Source organism: Pelodiscus sinensis, chromosome 7 (genome assembly GCF_049634645.1).
Source record: "Pelodiscus sinensis isolate JC-2024 chromosome 7, ASM4963464v1, whole genome shotgun sequence".
NCBI classification, from domain to species: Eukaryota; Metazoa; Chordata; order Testudines; family Trionychidae; genus Pelodiscus; species Pelodiscus sinensis.
Genome location: NC_134717.1, coordinates 15833888 through 15848253, shown reverse-complemented (window position 1 = coordinate 15848253; position 14366 = coordinate 15833888). Strand labels below are relative to the sequence as shown.

General features: G+C 41.0%; 2 protein-coding genes across 3 annotated transcripts in view; one reads left to right on the top strand and one right to left on the bottom strand.

Annotated features, from left to right (window-relative positions):
- LYPD1 (LY6/PLAUR domain containing 1) overlaps positions 1–10021 on the top strand; it is a 28464-nt gene extending 18443 nt beyond the window's left edge. For both annotated transcript variants that reach the window (XM_075933269.1, XM_025178770.2), the window contains exon 3: positions 8257–10021. In XM_075933269.1, coding sequence (XP_075789384.1) covers positions 8257–8495 — 239 coding nt within the window. In that variant the 3' untranslated portion in view covers positions 8496–10021. The remainder of the gene's footprint in view (positions 1–8256) is intronic.
- Positions 8848–14366, bottom strand: part of GPR39 (G protein-coupled receptor 39) — a 141717-nt gene continuing 136198 nt past the window's right edge. The window contains exon 2 of the mRNA XM_006137616.4: positions 8848–9374. Coding sequence (XP_006137678.1) covers positions 8848–9374 — 527 coding nt within the window. The remainder of the gene's footprint in view (positions 9375–14366) is intronic.

The following is a 14366-nucleotide window of genomic DNA, read 5'->3' as shown; positions in this document are numbered from 1 at the left end:
TCTCTCTCAATCTTCATTATTATAGTAATGGCACTTTATTTAAATAACTACTAAACAAACTAGAAGATGCATGAGAATGACTCTACAGTACAGAAATTAGGGTAGTTATCTGAAATGTGGGGAAACCCTTCTCATTAGTCATAGAGGGAATTTGAGCTACAGTTTACTGCATCCTGGCTGAGTCCCCTAATTACTAGGTTAAAGATTATAAGAGAGGCACCTCCTCTCCCTGCTGTTTTATGTGGTTTCAGGCAATTTTTCAGAAACTGGACTTAGACACCTGCCTCAGTCTCCTGGTTCCAGGAGTGGGTCCCAGGTTTGGCTTCTGAGTGGAGACAGGTGGGTAAGGCTGGGAAGTGTCTAGCTCTATCAGTGGATAGCAGCTTACACCACACTTTCTCATTTACATTTAATATTAGCTACCTTAGCTCTCTAGCTAGCAAGCTGGCTTTTGTAGCTCCCATTGTTAGATGCCTGTCTCTCCCCATGCACTGTATTGAGCAATTAGGCACCTCCTGATTGGCACAAGGAGAATGAATTAAGGTTATACAGGCAACCTTTATGTTTGTCATTTCCCAGTACTTGACTTTGCAATCTTCATAAAAGTTTTTAATGTCATTTCATATGGTCTATACAAGAAGCTTAAAGAAAATTGTGTGCGTTTCATATGATCTATGGAAGAAGCGCAGAGAAAGGTGTGTGTGTGTGTGTGTGTGTGTCTTCCATATGATCTATAAAAAGCTTAGAGAAAGTTGTGTATGTATGCATATATTGGAATATATATCTCTTCACTGAATGGTTGGGTAGGTATGCTGTAAGACCATCTTGCATGGTCAACATTTCAATAGTTATGCTGTAAAAATATTAGTTGACCACCACAATTGTCAAAGTGCTCTAACTCAAGCAGCTTACATGACATCTCCTTCACAAGGAAAAAGAAACCCCATATGGCAGCAGTCTGCTAGCCCACTGTAGTAATTTAGAAGGAGGAGCCACACAGAGAGCTGTGACAACTTCATTTATAGGTGGTGCATTGTAGCTAACCCAATGGCATCCATTCCTTAGCAGTGAAACCTGTAATTGTAGATGGCAGATAACTATCTGAAGCATTGTCTTTAGCTTGGTTACCTGGTGGAAAATTTGTCAGGAAAATGTTTCCAATAGTAGTATTTTCAGAAGGAGTGAGGGACAAAAGAGCACTTCCATCTCTAATCTTCACCACCTTAAAAAAAAAAAAGTTGTCAGAGGAAAGATGGTTTTGAGGTATACAAGCAATATGACCCCTAGAGGAGGAAAACCCAGAAAGGATGCCAGTTGTCTCATCTGTAATCCACAACAACTGCTAGATCAGCTAGAAGGCAGAAACTAACCTTTTTGGAGGAATTATAATTTTTCCTTCAGTCAAACTCGGGAGGCAATCATTTGTTCTACATTCATTCTGTTACCTCAAGAAACTAGAAGCGAAGAAGTATAGGCTAATCTTCTGTAATAATCATCTCTAAGATTTCTACAATTCAGGGCTTCAAATCTTTTTACCAGCTTTATAACAAAAAGATATGGACATAATAGTTGTTTTTTATTAGAAGAAAGTAAATTGCCTTGTTTATCAGCAGTTTTTCCCGTTTTTCAGATCAGCCAGGGCCGTTCATACCTATAGGGAGAACATGTATCTGCTTGGGGCATCTAGAAATTTGGGGCTCCACTGGGTCTTAATATCTGTGCACTCACCTCTTCCTATCCCTGTTCTGTGACTTCACTTCTTCCAAAGAGGATCTAGTTAACTTAAAAATGAAAAAGCCTGCTAGACCTATTAATAGAATACTGAACCTGTAGAAGAGCCATTTAAGCAGTAATGAAGCCATTTAACAGGCATTTCCCAGCTCCAGGTATACACGGTCAGTTTCTGAATTTACTGTGCTAGTCTACAGAACCTTAGTTTAAATTTTTCTTTAAAATTTTTCATTAGTGCATTTGCTGGATACTGTAAAATTACATCTTTAAAAATTCATCCCTTCCCTGTCCTCTCCCTCCCGGCTGCCATCAGGCATGGGACACCAGCTTAATAGTATAGCATAGGGCCCCATAAATCCTAAGGATGGCCCTGCAATCATCCTACTTGCTTATCTTTATTGTACCTTGTGAAAAAGGATTATAGCATGCCAGGCATAGCAAAAAGCTTTTCCCATATAACTTGAGTTGCTCCCTGACAGCTCCTAGAGTCATCTTGAAAATTCAGATAATTTCTATGTAACAGCAGCTCCTTGGAGTGCAGATCCATCTGTACTTTTTATTTTTAAAAAGATATCTTAGATGTGGAGAGTTCAAAGGAAGCCAAAGAGTTGCCACAAACCTAACTATAAGAATGCTGCACAGTTTTAATTATCTAAAGAAGAATCTGAGTCTAATTCAGATTACTGCTACTGCAGCTGGAAATGGGAATAAACACTCATTTGGGAATGGAATTTCCTATTGGAAGAAACAATCACGAAGATGCCACAAGAGATGAATGTTACAATAAGGTTTTATTGCCAGTCAGATCATCCGTTCTACTTAAGCATGAATGTGTTCCATCTGTGCATGAAACGAGAGAGCTAGAGTTTTAAAATTCCACCTGCCCTGCAGGAATGTAGTGTTTTGTTTTTACAGGAACTCTGTTATTCAATTGAATTCATGCTGGAGATAAGAAAGCCCTTAATGGCAGTTGAAGTTAAGGCTATAGGCATATATGAGCTTCATGACTGAGGTCTTCAGAGCTCCCTGATGAAAATCAGGATGCTTACATTTGAGGGCAGGAACAAAAAACTGTTTACAGTAATGAACACAGTCCTGCAGGCGAAGGAACACAACTTGGGAAGATCCATCACTTCAGATACCTAAACCATAAATCACTGTGGGTTCTCTCCATTTCACATTATTTGAATCATCTCAGTCAAAGTAGTATCCAGCAGCAGCAGAACTACTTATGAACAAAATCATGCACCTCTGTTCCTAACATTCTAGCAGCTTAATATTTAGGCAAGGAAAAATCCAGAGTCAGTGTTCTTCACATGGAGGACCTACTAAATATAGATGATAGAATGAACCAGAAGCCTGCAGCTGAGGGAGAGGGCTCTTCACCAAGCCTGATCTAGAATAGAAATGGGAAACACGCTGCATTCTTGTTCTCACTGAACACCGATACAGGTTGCATCTCCTAAATCCAGGACACTCCGGTCTGGCAACATCTGTGGTCAGGCACGGTCACGTATGTTGCTGGCCCAAAGAGCCCCAGAGCCCAGGAGTGCGATCTGGTTAGGAGTCCAGTGGCGGGAGAGACCCACCATCAAGACTGGAGAGCCCTGTCCCAGGGACCCCAGCTGGGCATGACACAGGGGGGCAGGCATGGAGCCCTGCCCTAGTGCGGCAGCAGGAGGACAGCTGCACAGTGCCATCCATGGAAAGCTCCAGCGGGGTGCGGCAGCAGCTGGGCAGCCTTTGAGCTCTGACCCAGTAGAGCAACTGCAGAGCCCAGTCCCCAAGAAGCCCCAGCCAGGCAGGATAGAAGCGAGGCCATGGTGGCTGAGGAGCTCCTTCCCCGGAAAGCCCCATCCAGCTGGTAGAAGCAGGCCAGAGCCAAACCCCAAGCCCTGTAGCTGTTGGGCTGGAGTGGAATCAGCAGGGGAAGGGGCAAAATTCTGGGAGGCTGGTGGCAGATGACTTCCCTTGATTGAGCATATTCCCTCTTTCAGGACTGATCAGGTCCCAAGGGTGCTGGACCAGGGAGGTCCAACCTGTACAAAAGAGGTGATTTCTCAAGAACTCAGCAAAACTACTTCTAGCATTGGTTATGCAAGTAACAAGGCTGGGACAAGGCTTTTCCCCCTCCAAATGCTGGAGGAAGATAAATGTGAGGAAAACACCAGATATTTAAAAGAAAATTGGGATGCCAGCATAATGAACCTACCAGGGGTAAGACTGTTGCATCTCCTGAACAGAAAGGACTTATTTCCAGGTCATCCACATGCAAGCTTTGACATCTGTTTGTGAAAGGAAAAAGATCCTTGTAAACAAAGTTTACCCCACATAAGGCAGGTGTCCTCCTTTCAATAGTCAAAGATAAATTCAACATAGCAAGTGAAATCTTGGCTCCAGGCAGATCATTGATTTCAATGAGATCAGGCTAAGATACAAATTTTCTCTGGGTAAGTTGATACCAGCATCAGTTTTGAGGCAACATGCAAAGACCAATAGCTTAAAATAGACCAATAGTTGCTTTTCCTCTCTTAGCAATGTCACTGAGAGCAGGGCATTTTTCATGGGTATAAACCAAATTGACTGTGCATAAGCGAGCTTCACAGGAATAGGTGTGGAAGATGGGTTCATTTTGTAGTAGCTATTACTGCTTAAGGCCTCTACTAGACAATGGAGCTAGCGCATGGCTCTCTCCCCTTCCCCCCCCCCCACTCCCCCACTGAGTCACAGGGGATTTTAGCCTTTGGACCCTATATATCATAGCTGGTTATCCACAAGCCACACTCCCACCACTTTGGCCACCCTCCAAACTCCTATTCTCCTAAGGCTACATCTACACTGGTATGATTTTGCGCAAGCACTCTTTTGCAGAAGAGTTCTTGTGCAAAAACTCTTTCAGAAGAGAGAGTCTGTTGTGCCAATAAAAGCAAGCAGGATCTTATGAGGGTGATAAAGCAAAAAGCCACATTTATTGTAAAGATGATAATAAAAAAAATAAGATAGAAGCAAACAATGTTGTTTAACTACTTATTCCTATCACTACTTAACCCTTATATATATATATATATATATATATATATATATATATATATATATATATATATATATATATATATATATATATATAAAACATTCATTCTTACATCCATTCATTCAAGTTCTGTGTATAGTTACCAGCCTGGAAGTTGCTTGTGACAGAATACTGGCCAGGTATTCTGTACACAAGTGATGGTAGTGGAGAGCGAAGTCCTGATCAGATGCGCATCTGAAGCTCCTGGTAGGCTGGCAGCAGAACCTTGGACTCTGACTCCATAGTTTTTTAGTCCAGTTCTTATAGGAGTTTCTTCCTATGCCAGTCTATGGAAATTGATGCATCATGCTGATGTCTCCAGGGTGGCTGCCAGGTGCTCATCAGTGATCTCATCGGGTGGACCTCCAGTACTTGGTTTTCTCCACTTGACACTTTTTGGTTGCACTGGCACCTGATGCCTTCTTCAGCCCTTTGTTGCTGCATTCTCAGGCTGGCACCTCTCAGAACTATTCACTCATCATCCAAGCACTCTCTCTCTTACATACATTCCTTAATTAATGTTTCCCATACAATATTTTTGTATAATAATAACTTTACATATATCAGCGTTGTAGTTACAAAAAGTTTCTGGGTGGTATTGCTTAAAACATTGTCTGAGTGCTGAGTAAAGTTACAATGTTTTAAAGAGAACAATTATGTAACAATGCCCTTAGTCAATTACAGGGCTTGGCTCCCATAGCAGAGTTAGTGGCTTGACAATGCATTGTTACAATGTATCTCTGCAATGTCAATTTCAAGCAGCCCCTTGCACAAGCTTGAGCATGCCCTGGGGCACAGACGGGGGGGGTTGAGGGGGGGCTGTTTCTGGCTACATAGGATTATATTCTTAACAGTTCTAAGTTACATGACCTAATACATCATATTCTAAAGGGGCAATAATAATAATAAATCTAAACATTTAACAATCTTAACTAATAATAATAATAAGAATTAATAATAAATCTAAACACTTTAAGTTGTGGGGAACAAATTATGGGGAGTCACTTCCATTTGGGGGAATCACATTTTTAATACATTGATATGTTATCCCTACAAGTCTACACTGGCATGTGCCTTTGCGCAAGAGCATCCATGCCAGTGTAGATGCTCTCTTGCGCAAGAAAGCTCTGATGGCCATTTTAACCATAGGGCTTTCTTACATGAGAAATTCATGTTGCCTGTCTACACTGGCCTCTTGCGCAAGAACAGCTGCTCAAGAGGGCTTATTCCTGAGCAGGAGCATCATAGTTCTTGCGCAAGAAGCACTGATTTCATACATTAGAACGTCAGTGTTCTTGCGCAAGAACTCTCCACCAGTGTAGACAGGCAGCATGTTTTTGCGCAAAAGCGACCGCTTTGGCGCAAGATTGTGCCATTGTAGACACAGCCCTAGAGTTCAACCTCAAGGAGCCCTTTCTGGGTTGTGTACATGGGCACATAATTCTTCCAGTGACTCCTCAATAGCCTTATCTGAGCCTACCTAAGAACAAACTTGCCCACATAATTTACTGACCCATTAATGGGTGGCAGGTTTTAGAGAGGGTTAAAGATGTTTGTATGTAAGTTTAAAATTATGCTTAATTCTTCTCAAGTTAGTGGAAGTTAAGTATGTATTTAAAGTTAGGTATCACTTAAGTGCTTTCCTGTCAGCTAATTTGGTTATACATAAGTTTATGCTTCAGAACTGCACATTATGATTAGCATAAAAGCTTAATCTTGAGCATTGTTATTATAGTGCTGCTGAGGGGACAGGGGTTGGGGTGAGGAAGAGTAAGCAACAAACCAGAGATACAGCTTGAAAATCTTTGTGCTAGGAAGCAGCATGGTCCAAAAGCTGGTGTTCAGAGACATGAATTCTAACCCCAACTGTCACTGACCTGCTCTGTGACGTTTGTGTCATCTGGAACGTGGGGATGTTGATACTTCCTTGCCTTGGTAAAGAGCTTTGAGTTGTACTGATTAATGAATACAATATTTAAAAACAAACAAAAAACCCTTTTAGAAGCCAACCATCACAGTGTACTGGTGGGGATGTTATTACGGAGCAAGGAAACTAAGAGGTAAGCAGCGGAATGTGCATGCTGGGCATTTTTTTCTTTAGCTATGGCATTCCCTTTCCTCTCATAAAGACAGTCTTGAACATAAAAATCAAAAGGCTGGAGCACAAAAAATAAACTAGGCTGAATCCCCCCAGGCTCTGGTGTGTGAGGAGAAAGGGGGGAGTGTCTTTCCCCTTCTCAGTCAGGGGCCAGGTCAATGCAGGGTTTTTTTGGCCCTCAACCCATAAGATTCCTCTTCCTGTTGTAGAGGAATAAGGTTTTTATTAATTTTCAAACATGTACCACTTAGTTAGAATTCCCTACACTTCCATCCCTTCTCCTCCTCCTCCTGCCGCTGCCGCCGCCGCCGCCTCCTCCCCAGGTAAATTGGGCAAAAGAAACCCCAATGATTCACAGCTGTATTCTGTGCCATACCCAAAGCCACATTTCAGTCTGATCACATAAAGGAAAGGCCCTTGAAGTACTGAGTAGTCATAACCTGTATTCCCTGTAAGCTGAGTGGTTGGGTGGCCATCCAGGAGAGATTCAGGTGCCACCCAGCTGATGTGTCCACAGCCTCTCATAGTTGGTAACATGTGTTTCTATTGATGGTGCATACCTGCACATGCCTTGGTGTACATAACAAAATGTATTCTGCTCATGGATAGAAAAAGTAAGAAGGAACATTGTTAATAACTGTTTATTTTACAACCTTTTAAAATATGGCATTGTACACATCAATATAGAATGTACTCAGTTTTGTTTAGTTAAAACAGTTTTAGATATTAGCTTTTAAAAGAACACCTTCAATTTTAACAAAGTATCATCTCTCTTCCAATTGTTTTTACTCTCTCCTAAAAATAATTGGAACTGAACATGATTAGAGAAATGTTTGTTGGTTTTCCTTGTGCATTGAACAGTGCTTTGTGTTTAGTCCTTTCTGCCTTCCCAAGTCAGTCTTGTTTTTCTTTGAATATTTTTCCACAAAGTAATAAGCAAGAGCAACATTTTTAAAACATTGAAAAAAATGGGAATTCTGATTCTCTAAAAAAATGTGCCAGGCGACTCAGGCCTGTAAAGTATCTGAAACTCGAGTGCCTTTCGAAGTAGACTAGATTTCAGCTTCAAACCTTTTAACAAGCATTCCCAGGGATTACATTTTTGGTTGTAAAATGTATGCCTTTTTATGCACATGATATATTTTACAACATTAAAAAAACCTAAAACAGAGATTTTCATAGCAATGATTTTAGACACACACAGCTGTTCTAACTTCTGGATGTGATAAGACTAAATCTCCTACATTGGTTTTAAAATTTCAACTAAGATTCCTAACTGTGTCTCAGACTCTTCAGACAGGATTCTAATGAATAGAATGTTCATATCAAGCTAAGTAACTTCTGTTCTGTGTCACAGGAATCCTCTATCGCAAATCCTGCGCATCCTCGGCAGCCTGTCTCATAGCTTCTGCTGGATACCAGTCATTCTGTTCCCCGGGGAAAATGAACTCTGTTTGTATCAGCTGCTGCAATACTCCGCTCTGCAATGGACCCCGGCCCAAGAAGAGGGGGAATTCTGGCACAGTGCCCAAGGCAGGCATATTAACTACTATTTTGCTCTTCAAATTGGCTCTTTTATCATCAGTGCATTGCTAAATTGTCTTGGCATAATTTGTTCTTTGTCCCCCTTTTTTGAAAGGCACTGCTGTTCTTTTGCTGCCATATCACTAAAGAAGAGTTTGGTCCAAGAACTGCCCTCCTCCCTCTCTTCTTCTTCCTGTTCCCCCCCCCCTTTTGGTCAGCAATTCATAAATTCAGTTGCCGGATTGAATTTCTAGTGTGCACTTTAAAAAATACATGGCACACAAACCTCATGCTCCATTTGTGTAATTGGAAACAAGTCTATCAGAAACAGCACTTAAAGAAGATATAGTTAATTGTTCAGTTTCTAATTCCTCAGTGATTTAAATTTCCATGTTAAGTTTATTGATAGTCATCTAACTTTGTCTTACACGGAGTCACATTCGTGTTCATGAAGGCCATTCTGTGCAGCTGGACTAGACTCTAAATTAGCCTCCAGTGGCATTGTTTCCAATCTGGACTCCAGTGTTTCAAGATTCAATGTTTGCGGACTGCAGTCAGGTTTGGTCTCGTTCTGAAAAGTACTTAAGACAACAGGGTTCTTTCTAGAAGATCTGCGTTTAGATGAAATGAAGATCAAGGGACGCATAAAGCGGCCACTGCTGGTTTGAGAATTATAATTGGCTCTCAGAAGCTTCTGCTTGTTGGCATGTTCTATCGTCAGACGACACCGGAGGACTTGTAGAAATACGGTTCGGAACTGCTGAGAAGAGATATTGTACAGGAGTGGATTTACCACCGAACTGAAGTAAAAGAAGGTGTCTGCAATGGGAAGAAGGGTGATATATGCTCTGAAGTAGGGTACAGTCCAGTCCTGCTTAGGTTTAGCAGCCGCCATGATCCTTCGAATCTGATTGGGCATCCAACAGATCGCCAGAGTGGCAACAATCAGTCCTGTGAGCAAAGGGAGAGAGAGAGAGGGGGGAGGAAAAAAAACATATGAAACAAATCATAAAATATTTAGTCTTTCAGTTCTGCACTTACTGTGTAGGAAAGGGTACCAATTTCTCAGTGTTTTGCTTGACAGCTTTTCCTGCCAGTAGCAAATATTTTAACGGGTTCAAGGTCATTGCAGTTTATGATTGGATAAAGGTTGTATGAGATTGTATTTATTTCTACCTGTTGGCACTTATTAACTTTCAGGTGTTCTCTCATTGATATTTGTATCTTTGGAAAGAATGGGATGATTTTTTTTTTTTTTTGTTCCTACATTTTTTTTCTCTTTTCTTCCTTTAAACAAATATAGCCATATTAGTTCAGGCAATACCCAGAAGAGATCAGACTGTTTGTATTTTACAAAAAAAAGTATGCATAACAGTATATTAGGCATTATTTTTGGTAATTTTCCTCTTACAGAAGATATTTTTAAGTAAAGTATGTATGGATCTTTTTAGGGTAATTAAAAAGATATATGTTGGGAATTAAATTCATGAATGTAAATGACACAGAAAAGACAAAAATGTAAGCCGTTTGAGAATACAGAATGTGTTCCAAAATGTGATATCTGATCAGTCTATATTTACATATAATGTGTCACTTCATTACTCTGTCTTAGCTGCATTTTTTTTTAAAAGGAAACATTATCTAAGTACATATCTAAGGTTTCTGCCCTTATAGAGAACCCTTCAATGGAAAAACAGCAATAACAGAGTCTCTCATGAGAGCAGCATTTGAAGAAATCTATCAAAGTACTTTTTACACAGTGGTAGCACAAGGAGATGGAGAGAGGGAAGGAAATTACTCAACTTTAGCCAATATGGAAGCAAATGCTGGAAATCCTAACTTCTCATGTGACAGCATCACAAATTCAAATATAAATATTCCAAGAAGAGTGTATTAAAAAATCAAGAGTTTACAGTTGCCACTATTTCTCCCCTTGTCAGCCAAGGTGCCTTGTATAAAACACTTAATGGTAGCAGCAAAGTCTGCCTCCCCTACAGTTATAGAATAGTCTTGCACATTTTTACCAGATTTTCTCTATCCTTTGCTTTGTCGGAAAGGTAGAGAAATCTACCTTGCTGAAATCTAACCTGCTTTCTCAACAGAAACCATCATTCTGTTGATTCTTTTAAGTAAATTTAGCTTCATAGCTAGACCCTGCCTCCTGTTAATTCTGAAATAATAGACAGCAAAAGAGAAGAATGGAATGGAAAGGATAAGATCACTTTAGGGAGACGTGGAATTCTAAAACAGTGCAGTAGATAACATTTGTTGGCTTGAAAACCAGTATTTTACCAGAGTCAAAATTATGAATGTACAAAAAAATACAAGGTTTCAAATGCCAGGACTCAAAAACAAGCAGTGTGTGTTTCAGTGTTCTCTATAAGCTGAGCCCTTGGGTGGCTACAAGCTATTAGCAGAGTGCCCACAGCTGTCCAGAGCCGGTATCCTGTGTTTCTATTGGTGGTGCACATCTGCACCTGCCTTTGTGTGCATAAAATTTATTCCAAATACAGGTGAAAAAAATTAGAAGGAACACTGGTGTGTATTCAATGTTCTAAGAATGGCAGTTTTCACAGTAATTTTATTTTCCCCTGGTTCTTGAATAAAGAGGTTCATTTTCTTAATAGGAGGCCCATTTCCCTTCTGTTCTAAAAGGACTGCCATGAATTTCTCCTCCCATTGACACCCTGATGGATCGAAAACCCAGTTTTCTGAGAATTTTCCCCCAGAACATTTTAATGAAATTTAATTTTAGAGGACACTACTGCCCTAAAGGATTGGGGGGTGGGGGGGAGCAGGGATCTCTCAGAGATCAATAGTCCTATATTTAAAGAGGCTGTGAAAAGGAGAAGTAGGAAACTGCTTAATTGGGTAGGGGACCAGATGAGACAGTGTGGACTCATCATCTGTCATCCCATTCTCTCAGTTCCTCGCCCCACCACATTCCTACACCAGTCTCTCTGTAGCTGTCTTGTGCATTTTTGTACTGCCTGTCCCTCGCCTCCCATTTTTGTTGCAACCTTGGTGCAGAGCTCCAGACTTTAATGTTTTTCTTTGCTCCCAGACCTGTAAATACCAAAGAGACATGGCAGAGAAGAGCAAAACAAATACCAAAGAGACATGGCAGAGAAGAGCAAAACAAATGTCTGGAGTAAGAACTTTTCTGATGGATTGTTTATTTAATTAGCATCCTTTATTATAGAATAGCAACGAGGTTTTATTGGGCTTAGACTAATTTTTGCACTCTGCAATCTGGTTACTTATATGGACCTCATCACCAAAGCATCTGCACACAAATTCTTACCACATTACAAAAGCTTGTTTCCTGTAGAGTAAATCCATTTGTGGTTTTGATTTTTTTAATTACAAGTTATTTTATCTTGCCAGAATACATAAAAATCAAAGAATTGAAGACTCTGCTTCAAAGATCTAATCCTTTGAAACCAAACAGTGTTTTTGATTCATTTTTATGGAGCTAACATAATGCCCAGGGACTTCTAATTTTTATCTTGTATCTTTTGACTCTGACCTTTATTTTGAGTCCAAACTGCCAAGTGTGTAAGAGTCCTCCCTATATTACTTAGACATATCTGTTCTGGAGGAATTGACTATTTGGGCACGTGTACAGCAAATGAAAAATGAGCTGTTTGTGCCCTTCTGCAGTATTGTGGAGGTGGGATGGGGCGGCGGAATAGTTTCTCTGTAAATTTTGTCATTTTTAGAAGCACAAGTAATTCATTTTTACACATACAAAACCAGTCATTGTTTTAGCAGAGAGCACCACACAAACATGCTGACAAAAAATCATGTTTTATTCTAGCATTTGGTTCAGATACACTTTGCGTTACTTCATACCTCCAAGGAAAAGCTTTACATTCTCATTCAGATCTTAATATAATGTATCAAATATTTTGACTGAGTTACAGCTGAAATCAATTTGAATTTATATATAAGCTCAGGGGGCAGGTGGGGGATAGCATTTGATGTGTAATATGCAGATGCACTTAAACATTTGTGTATGAATGTTAATGAAGATCAGTGACATGAACTCACATATAAAACAAACTGATCTTTTCCCTGTGACTTCTACCTGCTGTATATTATATTCTTATGTCACCTGATCTGCAAAACCTGCCTCCCCTTTGCCAAAGCTTCATTTCCCTGCTGATTATTGTACTAAAATAACAAAAATAGTAGTAGCATGGGACACAGATTTATCCTTTACTGAGTGCTGTTTAAAAACAAAGCAATGCAGGTGTCCAACAAACTGAAGCACTTGAACGGTGGTGGGCAATAATTTTTGATCGGGGAGGCCCTCCAAGAATTAGGTAAGTGGTTAAGGGCTGTAGTCTTCCATGCTATTAATGGAGGAGGTATGGGGTCAGGGATGGAGGTGGGTAAAGGAGGGTGTTGTGACCTAGGGTTGGGGTGCAGGAAGGGATCCGGGGGGGATTATCGTTGCAGGAGAGGATTCTAACCTGAGCAGGTGCAGGGTATGAGAGGGGGTTATGACTGGGGGCAGGGATGAATGAGGAGGAGGAGAGGTTTGGGTTGTGACATAGGGCAGAAAGGGGTTGTGACCTGGCAAAGGGGATAAGAGTGTAAGATCTGGCAGGGTTAATAGGTACAGGAGCAGGGATGCAATGAGTTTGGGCTGTGACCTGGGGCAGGGTGCAGGAGAGAGGGTTACAAGTGTTGGGAGGAGGGCCTCAGGTACCAGGTGCAGGCCCTGGCCAGGAGACGCTTACCTTAGGTGGCTTCCAGCCAGGAGCCCAGCAGGACGCTGCTTAAAGCCCCTTGAGGGGGAGGAACTGTCTGGACACAGCCTGCGGCACAAGCCCGGCCCAGATAACTCCCCATGGTCAGAAATAGGCCAATGGGTGCTACAAGGTTGTGTTGAAGGAGGTGGCAGTGTGCAAAGGTCTCTCCATGGCATGCAACATGCAGAGGCACACGTGGCCCCTGCAGCCATCTGCTTTGAGTGGTGTATGGTGGCATGGCAGGCAGGAAGCCACCCGAACATTGTGTTGGGTCATAGGACAGTGGCTGGCTGGATCTGGCCTGCAGGCCATGTTTTGCCCACCCCCGCACTTGAAGCTTGCAATTCCCAACAACTTTAGAATATTTATGAATCTTCACAAATACATTAAGCCACGTGTCCAGAGCCTTGGAGGCCTTGCCCTAGCTGCTTGAACGTATACTAGTGAATACGCGCCAGCTTTTAAGTAAAAGTAGCTGTCTGCACTCATGATTCATTTAACATTGAACTCAGTAATTTTAGCTACCTTAACAAAACTCATGTATCTCAAGTGCTTAGAGATCCTTGGATGAAAGGCAAATACATTTAAACATTAAATAAGCTACACAACACTTTCCCCTAGCAGAGGAGACCCATTCTGCTAGTAATTTAGTTGTAGAATGTAACCCTCTTTTTAAAAATTGGGCATTTCATTGCACAAAGCCTGACAAATGGCTGCAAGTTTAAATTAAAATAATTGTTTGTAGAAAGCTTCATTCGGGAAGCTACAATATCAAAACCTCCTAAGTGATAAAGGATCATCTTTGCAGAAAAGTAAACGAATGTCTAAGAGCCAATGATATAAATATGCATCACTGGTACAGAATAGAATGCATTTGGCAGTCATTTCTCTCTTAACGATACTTTTTATGACTCAAAACATTTCCCCGGACTAGAGGATGCTAAATTAAATTCATTACGATCTTTAGTGGGGGATTTTAAATACATTCCAGCTAGCAGGATCCAAAGTCTGGAAGAGCACACAGGGACTTCCTACAGGTTTGGCTTGCTCCAGTGTTAAACAGACCAGAATGTGCCTGGTGGCTCTTTCCCCCTTTTCTTTGTTGTCAAAATACATTATTTCCAGACTACAACGAGGCAGTGCCAACCCAATCCACAGAACCTGGAGTCATCTAATGAAATTA